General features: G+C 32.7%; 2 protein-coding genes and 1 long non-coding RNA gene across 5 annotated transcripts; 2 read left to right on the top strand and 1 right to left on the bottom strand.

The window, feature by feature from the left end:
• Positions 1-746: 746 nt before the first annotated feature.
• On the bottom strand, positions 747-3,362 carry LOC114184209. Its single transcript, XR_003604554.1, has 4 exons — positions 3,236-3,362; positions 2,215-2,413; positions 1,618-1,725; positions 747-1,075 (listed from the first exon to the last, which is right to left on the bottom strand). It is a non-coding gene; the product is annotated as an uncharacterized LOC114184209 (long non-coding RNA).
• A 2,020-nt stretch (positions 3,363-5,382) lies between these two features.
• Positions 5,383-14,036, top strand: LOC114183358 (cell division cycle protein 27 homolog B-like). 2 transcript variants are annotated; one of them, XM_028070362.1, is made up of 16 exons: positions 5,383-5,576; positions 6,489-6,561; positions 6,761-6,870; positions 7,154-7,200; positions 7,536-7,633; positions 8,124-8,425; positions 8,677-8,832; positions 9,210-9,420; positions 9,989-10,215; positions 10,358-10,423; positions 11,176-11,295; positions 11,976-12,052; positions 12,558-12,677; positions 12,763-12,982; positions 13,108-13,389; positions 13,568-14,036. In XM_028070362.1, the coding sequence occupies exons 1-16, from the start codon at positions 5,472-5,474 to the stop codon at positions 13,616-13,618; spliced, it is 2,265 nt and encodes a 754-aa protein (XP_027926163.1). In that variant the 5' UTR covers positions 5,383-5,471; the 3' UTR covers positions 13,619-14,036. The 2 variants fall into 2 exon arrangements, with proteins under 2 accessions (XP_027926163.1, XP_027926164.1); XM_028070363.1 differs by lacking the exon at positions 5,383-5,576 and adding an exon at positions 5,719-5,892 and having other exon boundaries at positions 13,568-13,825.
• A 779-nt stretch (positions 14,037-14,815) lies between these two features.
• Positions 14,816-20,343, top strand: LOC114183359 (protein FLX-like 2). 2 transcript variants are annotated; one of them, XM_028070365.1, is made up of 5 exons: positions 14,816-14,982; positions 15,065-15,599; positions 17,865-18,010; positions 18,104-18,201; positions 19,630-20,343. In XM_028070365.1, the coding sequence occupies exons 2-5, from the start codon at positions 15,067-15,069 to the stop codon at positions 20,113-20,115; spliced, it is 1,263 nt and encodes a 420-aa protein (XP_027926166.1). In that variant the 5' UTR covers positions 14,816-14,982; positions 15,065-15,066; the 3' UTR covers positions 20,116-20,343. The 2 variants fall into 2 exon arrangements, with proteins under 2 accessions (XP_027926166.1, XP_027926165.1); XM_028070364.1 differs by having other exon boundaries at positions 14,816-15,599.
• Positions 20,344-20,839: the final 496 nt, after the last annotated feature.

The following is a 20,839-nucleotide window of genomic DNA, read 5'->3' as shown; positions in this document are numbered from 1 at the left end:
ACTTAGACATTTTAAAGACCATTTACAAACAAACACACCTAAACACAGAGTTATTTGCTCAAAGACATTCAACCTCTGGCTTTGACACTCTAAAAATCTTTCACTCCATCCACTGAAAAAGAGCTACCCAAAGATATATATATATATATATATATATATATATATATATATATATATATATATATATATATGTTTTATGTTTTTAAAACATAACTTGCATTGTTAATCAATTAGATGATGAAGGTATTAGAAATTGGAAAAGTATTGGATCTAGACTTAAAAGTCACGCACATGTAAGTAATATGAACAAATGGATTGAATTAAAAACATAATTGAGAAAGAAAAAACATATCGATAAAGGGATGCAAGAACAAATTACTTAGGAGAAATAGTATGAAGAGAAGATTTTGGTTTGATATATATAACTATAGTTAAAAATATTTCTGAAACATAATTTAGCTTTTTTATGTGGGATAAATGAAAATCATACAAAATAAAATAACAAAATTTTTTGAATTTGATTGAGATGTTACCATAATTTAATATAGATATAGAAGAGTACATTAAAATCTATAAAGGGTGAATTTCATAATTATTACTTGTGTAGGACTACACATAATGATCTTATACCATTGTTACCTTCGGACATATAAATTTTTAATTAAAATGATATAAATTGTTTTCTATCATTCTTCATTGTGCTCCATAATCAAAACTTTGGCACAACATACTCAAAATAATAGAAGTTAAATCAAAATACTTAATAATACATAAATACATTTGTACAAAACTTCTATCCCAAATACACGCAATAAAACCATAGACAATAAAGTAAAATCCAATCCATGAAGATGCTGCTGCTTCAAATCAGATGGCCAAATGGTGTCGCCATTTAAGGTTGTTTGCTGATTTTAATGACAAATCCATTATTTCTGTTACGTACAAAAGTCGAAGGAAGGGTCGGGAGAAGAACATTTTGTGCTGAGGAAGTATATTCATGGTCCTCTCAAATATGTTGAACATTGCAGAGACATATTTAGAAAAGCCTGTGTGAAGAATGCAGTGGTTACTGTACCTGCATATTTCAGTAATCCTCAGCGCAAAGCCACCATTGATGCTAATGCTATTATCTCTCTCAACGTTGATTTGAGGTTAAAAAGTTGATTTACCATTGAATTAGGACTTGTTTTGTGCATTGATGAAATAAAACTATCATAACTTAGAATAAAGGGGATAAACTCCTTATATGCTTACATAACAAAAGTCCGTCTAATGTTACCGGACAAACCAATTTATATTCAATAAATGTACTAATATTTTATAACTGTAAATAACTAAACCAATTTGTACTCAATAAATGTACTAAAATTCTAAAATTTGTCTTTTGAATACTAAAGCTACCAAATTGAAATAGCATTAAACATTATTATAGAACACTACTGTATCAGTTTTTCAAATATTTTTGGCCATAAAAAATGTTGTAAAGCATACCTGCACCAAAAACTTAAAATATATGCACACATACAAAACTTCAAAAAAAAGAAAAGTAAATGAAATAATATTCTCTTCCAATCTTAATCCCTTCTAATTTTGTATATTAAATTACTGATAGTTCACCTTAAGCCCCAAAGCCTGGTATCTCACTATATCATAAGAAATTTACAGGGGAGATGATCATTCTTTCCCATCAGATTTCTGCTTGGTCCCATCAACCGGAGGTAATGTCTAAATAGAAAAGAAGGAGTTGTTAACAACATTATAGGAAAAATTTAAATTCATAGTGAAAGTAGATATCACGCTAAAGATTCTGAACAAGTATGTGTTTGAATGTACTACTACTACTATGTTTGCATAGAATGGCTTGAATTTATAAAAGCACGGACATAAAGATAAATTTGATGAATAGTCAAATAGATCCAACAAGTTGAACTTAAAATTACTGATGGTTATATCTCAAAAAAATAGTTACTAATAATCTTAACTATGCATACTGTTTTTTGACAGTATAAAAAGACAAGGTATTTCAAATAGCATAGGTTTTAATCGAGCACATTAGCTCCTTATGTGTTGAAATATAAACTAGGCATTCAGAATTCAACCAATGAAAAAACACAAATAGCTTACACGCATTGTCATATTAATAACATAACACTGAATAAAGAGGTTACTAGTTAGTTACTAAAAGGCCACGAAAAAGTTGGATTAAAAACTTACAAGATTAGGCTTATAGATATTGTGAACAACAGAAGCACCAGCAAGCAGAGAGAAGACAACAACCACACAGGACAAAGCCAGTGAAGGAGTCCCTGTTGGTTGTCTTCCACCACCAAATTTTCTATTCATCTTCACAAAATATTTCTGACCGTGCGTGTCACCCAAAATGATTTAAATTAAAGCTTGGATCACGCAAGACCTTCAAAATTCAGACACATAAAGTGAACATAAATTGACAATCGAAAAACCTAACATTATGGTTAAAATATAAGCAGAAAGTGGGCTAGGATTATAGGATATCCACACAAAAACTAAATTAATTGCACACACAAATGTACACATAACTAATATTAGATCCTACATTCACATATAGATCTTACATTTCTCAGACAAGTGCGGGATGTTGTCAGAAGAAGAATAAGTTGATGAGACATGCATCATGAGTCATAATAGTTCGTTGTTAGAAAGTTAGGGAACACTTGAAAATGTTGCAAATATCCAAAGAAAGGGTCCACAAACAAAGCACTATTACATTTCCTTTTCAGTATCTCTTCTTTCAATTTTGGGAAAGGGAGGTTTCATACACTTCATCATAACAATTCATGATGTAAAGATTAAAGCCAGTCAAAATTGTTATTTTCTTCAAAATAAAATCCATTTCATAAACATAAACAAAACCCTGATCGATCAATTGAAAAAGACCCAGATTGAGTTTCTTGAAAAAAAAAATAGTGAAACATCAGACAAACTAAAAGTCTAACAATAATCCATCTCACATTCACAAAAGAAGTCAGAAAATAAAAGAAAAAACAAAAATTTCTCACACCCAGTGGATGTAATCGAAATCCAACAATATCCCCGATTGAAATCCCGCTACCCAACATCCAATAAAGGGAGAACGAAGAATGTCCTCGTGGAATTGAGCAAGAAAACAAAATTGAAAGCTGGAATGGTAAAACGGAAAAGGAAGAAACAGATTCAAGCAAGCTAGAAATAAAAGAATCGAGGGTTAGAAACTGACCTTGGGAAGGGAAATGGCGAGGGTGATGGAAGGCAAAGAGAGAGAAAATGCAGAGCTAGTGATGAAGATAAATGAGCGGGAGAGAGGTATCAAGAAAAACTGAAACTGGTATTCAGTAATTAAGTATCGTATAGCGATACTTCAACTTGGTTAAGCGTGTCCCATGTTTTAAAATACTTTAAAGATGTTTTAACATTTATTATAAATGAAAAATAATATTTTCACCAATTTTTTTTTTTAAAACTGGGTTAAAAGTGGATCAAGAAAAATGGGTTAAAGTATCATTGTACTTTATAAATTTATAAATAAAAGATATAGTTTATAAAATAGTAGTGTAGTACAATGAAATATTTAAATAATAATTAATTTTAATGATAATAAATAATTAGTCATTATATAATAACTAAATTATATCTAAAATAATTTTAAAAAAATATAATTGATCTTTAAATTAATAATTAAAATATTTTCAATTATGAATTAATTTTTAAATTAATCATTAACATTATCTATTAGGTTTTAACTACCCAAATAATTAATTTATAATTAAAAATAATTGGATTCACATATTAATAATCATATATTTATTATATATGTAAAAGTTATTATACATTTTTAATATTTATATATTTTATATTGTATCCTATTATTTTAAAACTAAATGTATTGACATATCAAATACGTATCGTGTTTAATATATATATTGATATATCGAATACGTGTTGTATTCGATATACGTATCGACATATCAAATACGTGTCGTATTTGATATACGTATCGACATATTAAATACGTGTCATATTCGATAAACATGCATTATTGATGAAGAAATATAAGATACACTATCAACTTGATTTCTCTTTTAAATCAAACAATGATTTCCACTGTAATTTTTTTTAATATGATTTTCATCCTCAACTATAATAAAATTTGTAAATAGTGTTACCTCTAAATTTTGATATCTCTTATTTTTAAAATTAAAAAATTTAATTGTACTTCTAGTCTCTTCACTATTTGATTTTGAAAGAAAGTCCCTCAGTTAATCTATCTTGTAATTATGAATAGAAGCCAGGGACGATAACAATAATGTATGATAGCGTTTGATAATTTACAGAGTTAGCATATCACAAGAACAAAATAACATTTTAATTAATAAAAGCTATCAGTTAATCGATTCAACTATAGATTGTACCTTCTTAAACATTTGATTGTTGTATCAAAAATAATAACGAAGAGAAAATAAAGTGTGGCTAAGTCGACTCAAGTTTTAATTTTTTTAAATAAATTCACATGTGGCAGACGCATATCACCCTACGTGTCAGCTTTCCAGATGTTAAATTTAGAACGTTGTTTGTTATTTGTTATATAAGATAAAATTTATCTTTGTTGAAGACAAAAGATTAAATCAAATCTGTCAAAAGTTTTATATTTGATAAAATAAATAAATTTAAATACTATACAAGAATAGAAATATATAATATTATTGTTTTAAGGTTTTTATATAAATAATGTCAAATATTTTATATTATATAAAATTAATGTCGTACAAATATATAATTCAAAAAAATCAATGTTTCTAAAAGTAAAAGGATCAGACAAAATTAAAATTTTGAGTATGAACTATTTACAAATTTTTATAATACGTTAGGAATAAAAATATATTTAATTTTTATTTATTTTTTAATTATTTAAAATAAGAATGAAAATGGCGACAAGTACATATCTCCTTCGAAACCCTCATCCATGCTCATCACAAGGAATCTTTCTATCTTATCAAAATGTTCCAAACATCATAATATTCTTTATTTTGTTTTAATTTTTTTAATGTGATCAGATTTATTTTTAAAGCAACTCTAAAGTAAACCACTATGATGAATTATTTACAGACAAAGGGAGCGTTCTTTGTTATTATTAACGTCACAGCCATCGATTTAAACGTTAACAGTTTGGTGGAAATTTTGGAAATTTATCATTTTTCTATTTAATTTTGATTTTAATTTTTTTCGTATATCATTTTCTTTTGGTTTTTCTGTCAGCAACAGCAACGGAACATTTGAGATTCACGATATGAGAGTGACCAACAACAACGTCACGTGACCTATTTTGAAATCGGAGACAAAGCACGTGCCTTACCAATTTCGTATTTTCATTTCATTTCATTTTGAACCGAAACCAAAACCCTCTCTTTTTCCCTTTATTTCTTCCATTTTCTCTCTGAATCGGTTCCGAAGCTGCCATGGAAGCGATACTCGTTGATTGCGTGCAGAAGAGTCTTCGGCATTTCATGCACGCCAACGCCATCTTCCTCTGCCACCGTCTATGCGCCGAGTTCCCCACCGAGGTACCTTTTCCCCTCTTCAATTTTCTACACAAAATTCTAGAAAATGGAAATGGAAGATCATCTCCCTCCGTTATAAGTTCCCAAAACTTCTCCGTTGTAAGCTCCGAGATCGGCGACTCTTGTCTTCACACCTTGCTATTTATTTGATTCAAGTCCATTTCGTAGTTTATGTAGTGGTAGTTGAATTTTTAGTTCGTTTTGGAGGAATTTGGATTTGGATACAACTTCCTCTTTTAGCTTCACAGTCTATGTGAACTGCACAGATTCTCCCTCCTTTCTCACGGTGCACTAGTACGATTAAATTGGGTTCGCGATGGTAATTCTAAGCCTCTAGTTTATTTGGCTCTTCGTTATACTTGATGTTTTTTGTTAGAGTGGTGGACTTATACGTTACGGTTTTCCCTCTTCCAAGTTTTGAAGTTGCGTGTGTGCTCGGTTTGGTAACAGTGATGAAAGGGTTTCTTTTCGTGTGAGTACTGTTTACTACGGTAGCTGTTTTAGGAAAGGGTTAAGGGTGAGGAGATATTTTGTGCTGCCCTTACTAACCCCTTGAATTGCTTACCTTACAATAAGTCTGAAGCAGAAATCACTTAAATAGAAAAAAGGTCATTATAAAGTTTTGACTTAGTTCTTGTTATGTGTTATATTGTATTTATATCTATATAAATGTGCCAGTGTGATATTTAGACTTTGTTCACTTTGAATTGATGTGTATTCTTATTTTTTGTGCCAAGATACATACGACATGCTCAAGTGAAGGCTTTTTATCTTTTTAACTTTGTTAATTGTTTGTTCTTGTTTACTAGTGCTCCTTTCTTTAGATATATATATGTGTGTATTCAAAGTTTCTTTCTGAAGGATATCGTTACTCTTGATAATTTTGGATAACTATCTTTTCTGGATACTGTACAGACAAATCTCCAGTTGTTGGCTGGATGTTACTTGCAGAATAATCAAGCTTATTCTGCATATCACATCTTAAAGGGTATGTGTCTTTCAATATATATGAACCAACCAGTTTTGGAATCTCATTTGTAATCCTGTTAGGTTTAATGGTGATCGTTATTTGTCTTTCTCCTGCCTTTTTTAATAGATAATGTTTTCCTACCTCATTTTTTATCACCTCATATTTATGCTTCTCATTATGTATCTCTTGTTATTCATTTTCTTTTTAATCCTTGAAGGGGCGCAAATGGCTCAATCCCGATACTTGTTTGCAATATCATGCTTTCAAATGGATCTTCTTAGTGAAGCTGAAACAGCATTATGTCCTGCTAGTGAGCCCAGTGTAGAGGTACAAAACATAATTCAGAATATATTTGAGAATGATTTTCTGCACTTTTTTAATGGTCTCTTGGAAGTCTTAGCATTTTTTGTCTCAAATCACTGATTATGTTTTTATCTTTTGTGCTTTTGTGTATTCCTTATCAAAGTTACTATTGTTGAATTCTTTATTCTTGTATGAGTTAGTTATAGCGTGCTGTTTGGCTTTTAGTTGTTTATTATTATAATTTGTCAATAATACATTTGCTATGAGAAGTAGAATGACTCTTATGTTATGTTGCCTTTTTTTGTAGGTTCCAAACGGGGCAGCTGGTCATTATCTGTTAGGGTTGATTTACAGGTTGCTAACCAATCTAACCTACCATATACTTTTTATTAGTTTATCTGAAATTTTCTTTTTATATTATTTAAAAGGGAATGGTCTGGTTGTGGCTAAAGCAGATTATAATCATACATCTTTAACATTAAATCAGACATAATTGAAATTTATATTTGCATCTTCCCTCTTTGTGGCATATGCAAGAGCTACAATATTAGTTTATTCTAAAGACATTGGATGCTGTAACTGGAGTCAATTCTATATAATTGTGTCAGTCACATATGTGTATGTCATGCAAGCATGCCACATTTGATAAATTCACCCTTCTAACTTCTCTTTGGTACTCTTTTTTTCAGATACACTGACAGAAGGAAAAGTGCCATTCATCATTTTAAGCAGGCACTATCAATGGATCCTCTAATATGGGCCGCATATGAGGAGTTGTGCATATTAGGTCGATATGATATATTCAACTTGTTCACTGCGAAAACTTGCCACCCTTTTCCATCATAACCATTTTAAAATTTATTTATGTTCTTTGTTTAGTGCCACCTTGATGCTCTTTGTTTTGACTCTTGATATCTGTCAATTTTCTGTAACCTTTTTAGTGATGAATGCGACTTTACAACTTCACCTAAAAGGTTGCTTTTTCAAGTTATAAGTTTCAAAAAGCTGCACAGTTTCTATTTGATGATGTAATATACTACAATTGGATAATTTTAAAGGTTGATGTATCTAATTGAAAGCAAAAACAAGTTTTATATTCAACAACAAAAAGCATAAGTTAGGATGATAATGTGCAGAACTAGACTTAATTTCATTGGGTGGCTGTTTATATTAATTTTTTAACAATATATCTGAGTTGTAGACTTCTAGTCTTTTGTTGTCCTTAATTATGTTATTGTCCTAATCAATTATCACTATGCTGTTTTCTGAATATTCAGGTGCTGCTGAAGATGCAACTGCAGTTTTTGGTGAAGCAGCTGCTCTTTGTGTACAAAAGCAATACCTACATTGCTCGACCACACCTAAGTTGCAGTCATCAGCCGAGGATTGTAATTTAGTTGACACTAGACACTCTGTCTCAGAAGATACAAGTCCTAGACAACTGAAACTTATGCAGGGCCTGAAGGATGTTCCTGGAAATCATCATGGGGCATCTATTTTAGGAGGAACTTCTCAACCAATTAATAGTGGTCTGTCCAACATATCATTTTATAACACCCCGTCTCCAATGGCAACACAGGTAAAGTGCATCTAATTTCATATCATGTGTGCATATTAATCTTGGATAAAATACACAATTTATTGAGTCATAATTTCTGTAATTTTGATTTTTGAAAATGGTTAGTTTGTAAGTCAGAATCAGAAATATTGGTAAAAAAAAGTGCCCTGTTATTCACCAAATATGAATGGATGTCGATTGGTTTATTGAATGTGTTGCATGTCCATTTTTTTTTTACAAAATTTGATATTTTCTGTTCACCTCTTCTGTAGTTGTCAGGTGTTGCGCCACCCCCTTTGTGTAGGAATCTGCAGCCTAACGGCCAAAACCTGAGTACAGTGAATACTGACAGTTCTCCTAAGTCATCAGTGAACTCTACCATTCAAGCCCCTCGGAGAAAGTTTGTGGATGAAGGAAAATTACGTAAGGTTGGGGACACATGAATGAGAACACGTTAAGAGATCTTAGCCAAAACTCTCCCTGCCTCCAGTTTGAAATAATACAAACTAAGCGTTATTTAGTTGCCTAAAATCTGCAGCTGCTCAATATCTCTGTTTTCTATTGTTTACATGCTACATTCTAGTTTTTATGTAATACATGATAGACTTCTAAATATCTTTGACATGATGTGAGTTAATGGAATAATAGTTTTGTTGATGTCAAAGAAAATGTTTCCTTGGAAACATACTCTGAGTTGTTTTGCTGTAGTTTTATAGATTGCATTTTATTTTATTTTTATTTTTTTACATTTTATTCTGTTCTTAGTACTTTATTTTTTTGATCTTTTGGTTTTTAATTGTTTCAGATTTCGGGGAGATTGTTTGCTGATTCTGGTCCTCGACGTAGCTCTAGACTATCCAGTGATGCAAGTTTAAATGCTAATGCAGCAGTTGTATCTGGAAATGGAACTGGTAATTCTTCTAAGTATCTTGGAGGGTCAAAGCTTAGCAGTATGTCATTTCGTTCCATGGCAGTTCGTAAAGGGCAGCCATGGCCCAATGAAAATGCTGACGAAGGTGAGGATGAGTCTTTATTATATCATATAACTTTTTCTACTGTATTATTTTTTTTTATGTTTTCCTGTGCAAAGATGATTGTTTTGAAGCTGCGGTAGTTATTTTGTCATGAACAATTTTGACCCGGCTAATGATTCTGTGTTTTTTTATGCAATTTTCTTCTATGCTCTTGCCTTTTCAAAGTTTTTTAAGCACATCTAGTAATCCTTGGTAGCAGTTCAGAGTGGCTAACCCAAAAGGGCAATAGTGGGACAATGACTACACCGAACATTAGACATACCACCATACTGTACAATGATTAATAAATACCAACTTTGAATAAGTAGAGTATAGATAGTTAAATGATTGATATTGATCCTAACATTCAGGTATGATATGTTATATCTATTATGCAATGGTAACATAATACTATTTATTCTACTATTACTGATCTTGTACTGGTTATACTTGCTATCCTAATGTATGACTCCCAACTTCCCAAGTTCTTACATAATAAATTAATTCCAATTTTCTTTTATAAAATATTTTTGAACTGCTAATATTAACATATCCTTTCTTTCATCTTCAGGAACTCGAAACGATGTTCTTGATGATTCTCGTTTAAATGTCACATCATCAACATCTAGTTCTACTCCTATCATGGATGCTAAATCTTATGAACAAGAAGCAGCAAATTTTTCCATTGGTGGACAAACAGTGAGTGGTTCAAAAGTCATTTCTGGCGCTTCAGAAATACTGACCCTTTTAAGAATTTTTGGTGAAGGCTGTAGACTTGCCTACTCATATAGTTGTCAGGTATTAATTAATTATCATCCCTGGTTAAAAGATATATAAATTTGTAATTATCTTTTCATTATCTTTTATTGGGTTTACGAAGAAAGGAATAATGATAGAAGAACTAGTTTTCTAATGTTTTGTTTATTTTTTTGTGAAACAGGATGCACTGGATACCTACATGAAACTTCCACATAAGCATTACAATACTGGGTGGGTTCTTTCCCAGGTAATTTTGGTTACTCAGCTAGCAAATTCTGGCCTTTCATAGGTAGTGGTATTGATTTAGCATTATACTACATTCAGATTTACGATGCTATATTCAAATGTTTCGTTGGCTGTTCCTATAGAAAAGAAAGGTTTTTCCTGGATGGAGTAACTTCTGGTTTCCAACTGATGTGTTTTTTTTTTAGATTCCTAATATTCTCATCCTCAGTTGTCCATATCTGACATATTGTGTAATATACCTAAAATTAGGATTCAAATAGGGTAAAATTTTGGCTGAAATTATACTGCCTTCATAGTTATCGTTTTCCTTCTGATTGTGCTCTGTAGCATCTTTTAAATTGTTTGTTCCAATTAATTTCTTTACTGATGCAGTTCTTCATGACACTTGGACTATTTGATATTTTCAAGATTTTAAAAATAATGTTGAAATTGGGGTCTAGTAGGAAAAAAGGGAAAAGAGAACAGGAAAACAGATAAATAATGAGATTGGATTTTTGATAAATACAAAGCTCAAACACCTAGAGTGTGCTTCTTTTTTTGTTGAAAATGATCAAACATCAGTTTGAGACAATTCAACTAGATGCATAATTTTCTGTTGGGGTGCTTTGAAAGTTGTGACTCCTACAAACCAAACACATCTATTTCAGAACATTAGCCCATACCTGCTTGATTCTTGATGTCTTTTGATCTAGAGATTCTTACTGGTGCATGTTACTAACTATTTGTAATATGATGCTTGGATGTTTTAAGCAGGTTGGAAAAGTGTACTTTGAATTGGTTGATTACTTAGAAGCTGATCAGGCCTTTGGCCTTGCTCGTCAGGTCATGCCTTATAGCTTGGAAGGAATGGATGTCTACTCAACAGTCCTTTATGTGAGTTTATATTACATTTCATTAGTTTTTTGTGATATATCATATATTGTATAATAATAATAGTATTAGTAATAATAGAAATTCTTTGAATTGATGATCCTGGAGGGATTTAGGAGAAGAATGGAAAGCTAGAACAAAATCTGAATGATGGTTGGTGTGTTGCAACACGTAATTTACTAACCCCTATTTATACTAATTATCCCAATCCACAAGTAAGAAGATAGATATGAATAAGATGTGATTTGATTTCCTCTCTTGCCTTTGATACTTTGATTAGTGGTTGGTTCAATTAATAGAGCCTCTTGGTAGAAAAAATATGCCACTATCAATGATAGCAATATCACGATACTAGGGACTGAGGATGAATCCAGAGAGAGCTAATTTCGCTTACTAGTCTGATGCACTATTTGGAGAAAAGTATTATAATTAATATCAGCTTGCAGTAAAATTATCCTGCAAAGTTTTTAGTCTGAGGCTTCTCTGATGTTATGGGCTATTTATAAAAACAATTCCTTGTTTTATGGCACTCATCTGGGAGCTACAAAAGCACCATGAAAATTAAAGCGTGGAATAGCCATCCAGAGCTATTTTATTTTATTGTCTTTCTTTTCCTGCTTCTATGTAATGTCTAACTGTTATACCTAATGCTTGATCAAGAGACTAAGTTATCTCTTGTGCAGCACCTAAAGGAGGATATGAAGTTAAGTTACCTGGCTCAGGAACTGATATCAACTGATCGTTTATCTCCTCAGTCTTGGTAGGCTTTATATGGAACTTCTTGCTGATTATTCAAAATATACCGGTTTTTATAAATTTCTTTTTTAAATTATTTCCTTTAGAAGTCACTTCTGCTTGCTATCATCCATATTTGCCTTATTACCAGAATGCTTTAAATTGCACGGCTTTGTGTAGGCAAATGTGCATGTTCGGGGAGTGAAAACTGTGCTGACTTTTGCAAGTGCTTTTATTGTCGACTTATGCCACATTCCAGACGTATATATAATAACTTTAGCATCTATATGCTTACCTACTTCCATTTAATATACGAGTTCTTTCATATGTAGCCCATTTGTGTGTATCAATATTTTTCCTTACCTGACCTATGTTTTTTCAAAACCTTTTCATGAAGTATACTTATTGGCATAACATCACCTGCTATTTGAGAACCATGAGTGTTTAGATGTTTCTTCTTTATTTGGCTGTTCTATCACAATTATTTTCATTTTATCTGGGTTTATAGTTGTGGTTGAATGCTTTGGCAGGTGTGCAATGGGTAATTGCTACAGCCTGCAAAAGGATCATGAAACTGCGCTGAAGAATTTTCAGCGGGCTGTTCAACTGAATCCCAGATTTGCATATGCACACACCCTTTGTGGACACGAGTATGGCCACTCCCTTTTTTATATTATATCCACAAGTCTCAATAACTTCTGCAACTCTTTGTGGTCTTCTAATTCATCGCTACAGGTATGTTGCACTAGAAGATTTTGAGAATGGAATCAAATGCTACCAGAGTGCGCTCAGGGTTGATGCAAGGCATTATAATGCTTGGTATGGACTTGGAATGGTATATCTACGCCAAGAAAAGTTTGAGTTCTCTGAACATCATTTTCGAATGGCTTTCCAAATCAATCAACGTTCGTCTGTAATAATGTCATACCTTGGTACTGCTTTGCATGCCTTGAAGGTAAGTCTCTTACCATACTGATTGTAGTTTGTACATAAAAAATAAAGATTCCATTTGTCTTTGGCTTTTGTATTTTGTAGTATCTTGGAAACTCTAAAATTATGTTATGCTTGTATGGTTGACAGAGAAGCGAGGAAGCACTGATGGTAATGGAGAAGGCTATTTTAGCGGATAAAAAGAATCCCCTTCCAATGTATCAGAAGGCCAATATACTCTTGAGCTTGGAAAAGTTTGAGGAGGCATTGGAAGTCCTAGAGGAGCTTAAAGAGTACGCACCTCGTGAAAGTAGTGTTTATGCTTTGATGGGCAGGATCTATAAAAGGCGTAACATGCATGAGAGAGCTATGCTTCATTACGGTATATCTCTGGATTTGAAACCATCTGCAACAGATGCTGCTTCTATCAAGGTGATTTCGCTTCTAATATAAATCGTTTTGCTTTAAACTGGTCCAACTTCTACATTTGCACTAACTTATCTTTATGCTTTCTGATTGGTTGGGGGAAAATTCAGTTATCTCCGTATTCTCTTAAACGGTATAAACTTGTCACATTTTCTTATGCAACTTGGAACTTCATCTTGAACAGGCTGCCATTGAGAAATTACATGTACCAGATGAGATGGAAGACAACTTGTAGCTAGACGTATGAAGTGCAGAATGCTAGCTTGTGTAAATTACCCTCATTTTGAATCCTTGAATACAAGGACTTGGCTCTGCTTGTGCTTTCGGCAAAATTGTTCGTTGAAGCAGAACTACTTGAGAAGTATTTATTTATTCATGCAGCCATCACGTCCATCCTAAAGAAGGATCTCTCTAAGTGACCAGAGTTTTGTACCGATTCAAATACTAAAAGAAAGGAGGAGATGATGTAACAGAGGTGCCAAGAAGCTCCTATTTAACGTGTACGAATAGTTGTGTCAAAGAAATCTACATGTATCTTTCTTTGGTCTACCCATTCATTTGTTAATAAATGACAGCTTCGGTTTGTGCCCTCGGTTGTTCATTTTGAGCGACCATTTTCTCTGAAGACGCTGAACTTCTCAGCAAATTCGTTAGTTTTTCTTTTTCTTTTCTCATCATTTTTAAAAATTGCGAAATGTTGGGTAAAGAAAATTAGTTAAGTAATCGCTTCGAATTATATAACAGTTACCAAGACAGAAAATGATATTTCCTAACAGAATTACATTCAGTAATATCCACTGTCCTATTATTAGTACACATTTTGAACGAAGAAACGTGGGAGTGCTGACCAAAATCAATGACTTCTCACAAGATACTTACATACTCAAATTAATTGAAGATATTATTTTAATTACATATTTCGCCATTTTACAATTGATTACATACTCTTCAACTTAGATTTTACACCAGCAACTTTGTTAAATTTACGTCATATTTTTGAATTTGGATTCATGCACATACTATAGCAAACTAAGTAATTTTGATTCCGATTAATTGGAAAATTTGAGGTAGTCGATTTATAATGAATATTTTTATTTAATTATATTTTAAGTCTTTGTAATAGGAAAATAAATTTTAGTCGACTGAATTAAAAAAAATATAACCTAGTTTTTTAATATAAAATTTGAAGGATAAAAAGTAAATTTTAAAAATAATTTGAATGCTTAGATTTAACGTAGATAGACATAAGTTATATTTCTTTTTCAAGTTTAAAGAATTTCTTTCATTTATAAATAAAGTAAAATTTATCCTATATTTTAGAGATTAAAAATGAAATTTTAATCTGTTGAATTCTTACTAAAAAAAAGTAAAACAGTTAAAGCACTCTTTCCAATTAAGTTTTACATAAACCTCCTTTAGAAAAAAGAGTGGATTATGATAGCGAAAATTTAGAAGTATACCGAACCATAGAGGCCGGCTGTTGTTGTGACTAACTAACCATTCTGGGGAATTCCTTTTTTCATCTTTGGATTAGGGTTTTTGTGGTTCCTTCATTTCGAAACTTTCTTGGATTCGCATTCTCTCTCCCCTAATCTCACTGTACATGTTTCTTTGTCATTCACATTCCCCTTCTCAATTCTTCATTACCTCATTTTCTTAGTTTTTCAAATTCCATTTTCAGCAATGGGAAGCAAAGGCCGCATGCCGCCGCCTCTGCACCTGCGGCGGTCAATCCCGCCGGGTCCCGCCGTGATGCCGCACCCACTTGTGGCGCCGTTCGATCTACTCCCGCCGCCTCAGGTGATGGAGCAGAAGCTAGCGTCGCAGCACGCGGAGATGCAGCGCCTGGGGACGGAGAACCAGCGGCTCGCAGCGACGCACGGCGCGCTGCGGCAGGAGCTCGCGGCGGCACAGCACGAGCTGCAGATGCTCCACGCCCACGTGGCGGGGTTGAAGGGGGAGCGGGAGCAGCAGGTGCGCGCGCAGTTGGAGAAGATCTCGAAGATGGAGAGCGAGGCGCAGAGCGGAGAGGGCGTGAAGATGGAGCTGCAGCAGACTCGCGGGGAGGCGCAGAACCTTGTTTTGTCGAGGGATGAACTTGTTTCAAAAGCGCAACATTTGACTCAGGAACTGCAGAGGGTTCATACTGATGTTGTTCAGATCCCCGCGCTTATCTCTGAGCTTGAATGCCTCAGACAGGAGTATCAGCATTGCAGGTATCCTTCTTCTGCCTCTTTTTTAGGGTGAGATGTGTACTTATGATGTAGTGACCAAGTATATGAAAGCATTGGTTAAGTGTTGTTTTCTATGTAGACATTGCTTCTTGTGTTGTGGCCTAGGTGATTTGGAATGCTAGCTGTCTCTCTAAGGGATGCAATTATGCCTGTAAAATTCATGGGGTGGTTTTTGTTTCTTCTGTTTAGAGGCTTTGTTAGTATTGGCGAAGGGTGGGATATTATGGAGATGTGGCAATTGGCAAGTTTAGAGATAGTTGTGTCTATTTTTTTAACATTTATCAACCTTTGATGAGGGATATAACCTGATAACATATCTTTAAAATAATGAAAAAAACGAATAGGGTAGTTAAATTGAGAAATTACTTGTGTGAACTTTGTTTAGTGGAAAATATTATGAAGAGTTTTGTAGTAGAAGGGGATGGAGGAATTGGGATTATTGGACAAGGTGAATGTCATTTAGATGATTTGATAGACGGGTAATAATATATGGAAATATATAGAAACAATGAACTAGGTTTTGTTACGCACAAAATCTTATAAGACTCTCCTTCCTCCAAATGATGTTTTACCTCTATTTACATGATTTTTACACACTCATGATAGGTTTTCCATGTTTGGAATTGGAGATAGACAAGTGAAATTTCAAACTCTATTACTATTACTTATTATTAAGCTTAAAAGAGATTTTCGTGTTGATATTTGTATATAGTGATATGCATGTTTGGTAGATTTGTGGTATGGTAGTCCAAAGTGTTTGGGAGTAGTGAGTTTGAGTCCCATATTGGGTATAAACTAGAAAGTTAAGCAATATATAAGGGAAGGAAACTAATCATAAACTCATTGTCTTCCAAGCTTTGTGTAGGAGAGGTTTTATATGGGTTAACTCAGTTAATTGATGTGACTCTGCCCGATTTCCTCTAAAAACTCTCGAAACACCCAAGGAAGGAATTTGTGTTGGAGCTTTGGGTCTTTTTAATTTGGGTTCTGCATATGTATTTATGTATTTATCCAGAGAAAGTATTGGTAGCTGATGAATTTTCACTTTGTAAGGGTGCAGTATTTTTTGCTTGAAATGCGATATATGTGATTAGGACCACTGATTGTAGACTTCCTAACTCTCTATACTTGAATGTCTATTTAGTATGCAACTTAATCCATCACATGCTCTTTTTCCTTATAAATTGTCAATACCGGATAAATAGGTTTGGCAGTTATAATGGTTAAGGTAAATATTCCATTCATTCTGATGCCATTCTATTTGGAATCCCAACTGCCACCCTTTTGGTTAAGGGTGAATCTTCCATTCTCATGCCATTCTATTTGGAATTCCAACCGTCGGGTGACGGAGTTTGACCATAACTTAGATGGGTCAAAATAATATATTCTCTTTTATTTTGGGTTCTAGGTGTCATAAATAAATGAGTCTATTTTTTTATTATTTATTTATCTGCCTATCCAAAGCAAAGTTTAAGAGTAAAAATAATTATTTAAAAAAACTCATGACATGAAAAATACTATCTATTAAACTAATATTTTATGATCGAGTGAGACAGAAGAGAATTACTTTTCAATAATGGAAAAATATATATGAAAAATAAGAATATAAAAGCATGAGTTTGTGTCTATCTTCATATTTTTTTTCATAAACGAAAGGGAGCAGAGTTACTTTTTATTTTCAATAATGAAAAAATATATATTAGAAATAAGAATAGAAAGCATGAGTTTGTCTAACTTCCTAATTTTCTTCATAAACAATAAGAAGCATGAGTTTCATGAACAAAAGGAAGCATGTGAGAGTGAGAATATGTATGAAACAAAAAAAAATATCAAGAAAACATAAAAAATAATTTATTTATTTTTAATTGCATTTAATTTTATGTTTTATTATTCATTAACATCAAATTTTATATTTTATAAAAGAAAAAATATCTACCTAATTTAATTTCCACTAATATACTAATTTTAAAATTTTTAAAAATTTAGGTGTGTTATGGTTCCTACGCCAAGACTAAGATATGTTTCTGACTGCCACCATGTGACCCTTCTAAACCCATTTATGATTTGGGTTGATTCTTACCATAGATTTATTCTGAACTTTCCATCTGCTTTTTTATTTTTTTACCCATAATTCACTCAAGACAACTTTAAAGCCAACCAATTCCTACTCTCTCCTTACATCATGTTGGCATAGTGTCAGAGTGCCATGTTTAGGGCCCTTGACAATCTTTTGTTCTGGTCATGCAGGGCCACTTTTGACTACGAAAAAAAATTATACAATGATCACCTTGAGTCACTCCAGGTGATGGAAAAGAACTATGTTTCTATGAGTAGGGAAGTGGAAAAACTTCGAGCCGAGCTTACAAATACTGCGAATGTGGATCGGAGAAGTAGTACGGATCTCCTTTCATACCTGTTTTCTGTGTTAGGATAGATCCGTAGATTTTTTCATATTTGTGGATTAATAACTGGTAATAAAAATTCAGGTGGGCCATATGGTGGAACCTCTGGAAGTAATGAGAACGAGGCTTCCGGTCTTCCTGTGGGACAAAATGATTATGAAGATGATTATTCTGTTATGCAGGTGTGTGATGCCTACATGTGTATATTGTCGGAGTGCATCATTTTAGTTCATTGTCTAATACTTTTAATTTTAAATCTTCTAATAAAAATTAATCTATCCGACGATTTTTCTTGTTTTTATTTATTTTATAAACTCTTCATTCTTAAATATAGTAAATAAAATAATGCTTATAAATTGCAATTAAGTATCTGTCCCTTGTATCAAGAATTAATGACGTGGTCCTGAGTTTATTATACTACCTGTTGATGAACTTTTTGAACTAAATGCCTAGTTGGAGTTTATTTTTTTCTACTATATTAATAGAGAGATCTGAATTAAAAAACTTTTATCTGTTTTCTCTATGCTTTTGTTACTCATTTTTTTATCAGCAAAAATTGAATAAATTAAATTAGAACACTCGGGGTATTCTAACCTTTTACAAAAGGAATTTACAAGAAAACTTCACATAAGGTCTACACTTTTTATAGGTACCTATGCTAACAATAGTTTTTGAGGAATAGACTAATAGGTTAGTCTATATGTTGTCAAGTATAACACCAATCTATAATTGCAAAGATGTTATAAAATTACAGACTCATGTAGTAACAAAACAATTTCTCAGACCCTACCACTACATACTAATCCTAAGGTTAAACAACCATAGAATTATGTTCTCAATATGATGCTGCTTAACATAATGGACATAATGGCATTTTTCTAGTGGTTGTCCACTCTTTTGTTACTCATTAATCTTTGATAATCACTTTTCTGATGGTACCAAATTAACATAATCACCTTGCTGATGGTTTTTGTTACCATGATAAAGAAATTCAAAATTTATAGGATTATCATGCTCATTCCCATGTTTAGGTGCTTTGCATGATAACAATTGGGAATATATTAGTGTATTATCTGTGTGCAGAGAAAATAGGAATGATATAGTGGTAGCAATAGATGCTTTGTGTTCAACTGCTATATTCTAACATCTGCTCTTCTAAACATAGTGCTAAATGTAGTGCTACTGATGAAAGATTTTAATTTGCGTTTAGATTAGGCACTAATAATGGGTTTTCAAGCAATGTACTTGCTTAGTGCCTTAAAACTAGAATTTCAAATTGATATTGAAATCTGATATAGATTCAAAATCCTGAATGCAAATTCTGCATTACAACCAGTTATTAAAATAGCTCCTAATCAAGCATTAGATATCCATATTTATGATGGCGGGTCATTGCATTTGTGCCCTCAATTGGGGATAATTTTAGATGCCATAGTAGCTAAAACCAAAAAATAAAATCTCCGCTTCCAATACTGATCTGAAATGTATGTGTTGTGTATCAGTAAACGTGACTTATCTTGAGATATGCTAATAAAGTAAGATTTACCGAGTAGAAGGACTATGTTCTTAGGTTGATTCGGTTTTTGAATTCGAATATTTTTGTTTTACAGGGACGTGGTCCCCTCCCTGCAGCCAGTGGGGGTGGTGGCAGTGCTACTACACTTGCTTCTGCTGGAGCGCAACCTGGTCCAACTCCTGCAGCGACCGGTTATGATGCTCCCAGAGGACCTGGTTTTGGAGCATCTGCAGAACCTAATTATGACGCACAAAGGGGTGTTACTTACGACACACAGAGGCTGACTGGATACAATGCCTTTAGAGGAGGATCTGCTTATGATTCCAATAGAGGAGCAATTTTTGATACTCAAAGAAGTTCCTATGATCCACAGAGAGGTTTGGGATATGATATGCAGAGAGGAGCTGATTACGATTCATCGAGAGCAGGTGGCTATGATACACAATCAAGAGGGGTTGGTGGTCCTCATGGACATGCTCCACCGGTGAACAATATGCCGTATGGTTCCTCAACACCGCCGGCTCGTAGTGGAGGTGGATATGAAGCTACCCGAGGTGTAAACCCCGGTAGGAGGAGATGATGATGACGACGATGATGGTGGTGACCTTGAGTCTGAATGGTCATGAACGTTTGGTTTTGTCCTATCTTGTAATGTGCATAGTCCACGAGAGGGGGAAACAAATGTTCGTCATTATTGGGAAGACATTCTCATCGCCTATAATTGCTATACATGAAATTGATAACACAATACCATATCTAACTTTCTTGTCTATATAATTTATTTAGGATTTGAGATGGTTTAATTTTATTAATTTCTTGTCTTCCCTTACCTTCGATTAAATGATTTCAAATCTTTTTTTCTGTAAATCTATTTTAAATTTTCTACAAGATTAATGCTTCTTTAAAGCAGAACATGAAAGAAAAAAAAAAGAATAATAATATTGTTTGAATTAGGAGAAAGAGGATAAATAATATAATAAAATTACTGAAACTTTTGTAGTTAATTTAATTGAATAATTCGTAGAATATCTTTTAGAAGTAGTTCGATGCAAAAGTAATTTTCAAAATATGAATTAAATTTAAAATAAAATGTTCAATATAATAAAAAATCCAATCTAAATAAGCAAAAAATTAAGTTTAAAAATATAATAATATATAGAAATAAACTATTTTATAAAATATGAAAATTAAATTAGTTTATTCCATTTTATTTATTATTTTAATATTTTTAATATATATATATATATATATATATTAATTTTTTTACTTTTATATTCAATAATATAATTATCATAAATATTTTT

The sequence above is a fragment of the Vigna unguiculata genome, chromosome 5 (assembly GCF_004118075.2).
Source record: "Vigna unguiculata cultivar IT97K-499-35 chromosome 5, ASM411807v1, whole genome shotgun sequence".
NCBI classification, from domain to species: Eukaryota; Viridiplantae; Streptophyta; class Magnoliopsida; order Fabales; family Fabaceae; genus Vigna; species Vigna unguiculata.
This window is presented reverse-complemented; position numbering and strand designations above follow the sequence as displayed.

What these genes read in the sequence shown, in the direction of transcription:
- LOC114183358 (XM_028070362.1), top strand. Translation starts at nt 5,472, where the DNA reads ATGGAAGCGATACTCGTTGATTGCGTGCAGAAGAGTCTTCGGCATTTC. An exon ending in TGCATATCACATCTTAAAGG is followed by an intron (nt 6,562 to 6,760) that starts GTATGTGTCTTT and finishes TAATCCTTGAAG; the next exon opens with GGGCGCAAATGGCTCAATCC. An exon ending in CAATGAAAATGCTGACGAAG is followed by an intron (nt 9,421 to 9,988) that starts GTGAGGATGAGT and finishes TTTCATCTTCAG; the next exon opens with GAACTCGAAACGATGTTCTT.
- LOC114183359 (XM_028070365.1), top strand. Translation starts at nt 15,067, where the DNA reads ATGGGAAGCAAAGGCCGCATGCCGCCGCCTCTGCACCTGCGGCGGTCA. An exon ending in CAGGAGTATCAGCATTGCAG is followed by an intron (nt 15,600 to 17,864) that starts GTATCCTTCTTC and finishes CTGGTCATGCAG; the next exon opens with GGCCACTTTTGACTACGAAA. An exon ending in GAATGTGGATCGGAGAAGTA is followed by an intron (nt 18,011 to 18,103) that starts GTACGGATCTCC and finishes ATAAAAATTCAG; the next exon opens with GTGGGCCATATGGTGGAACC.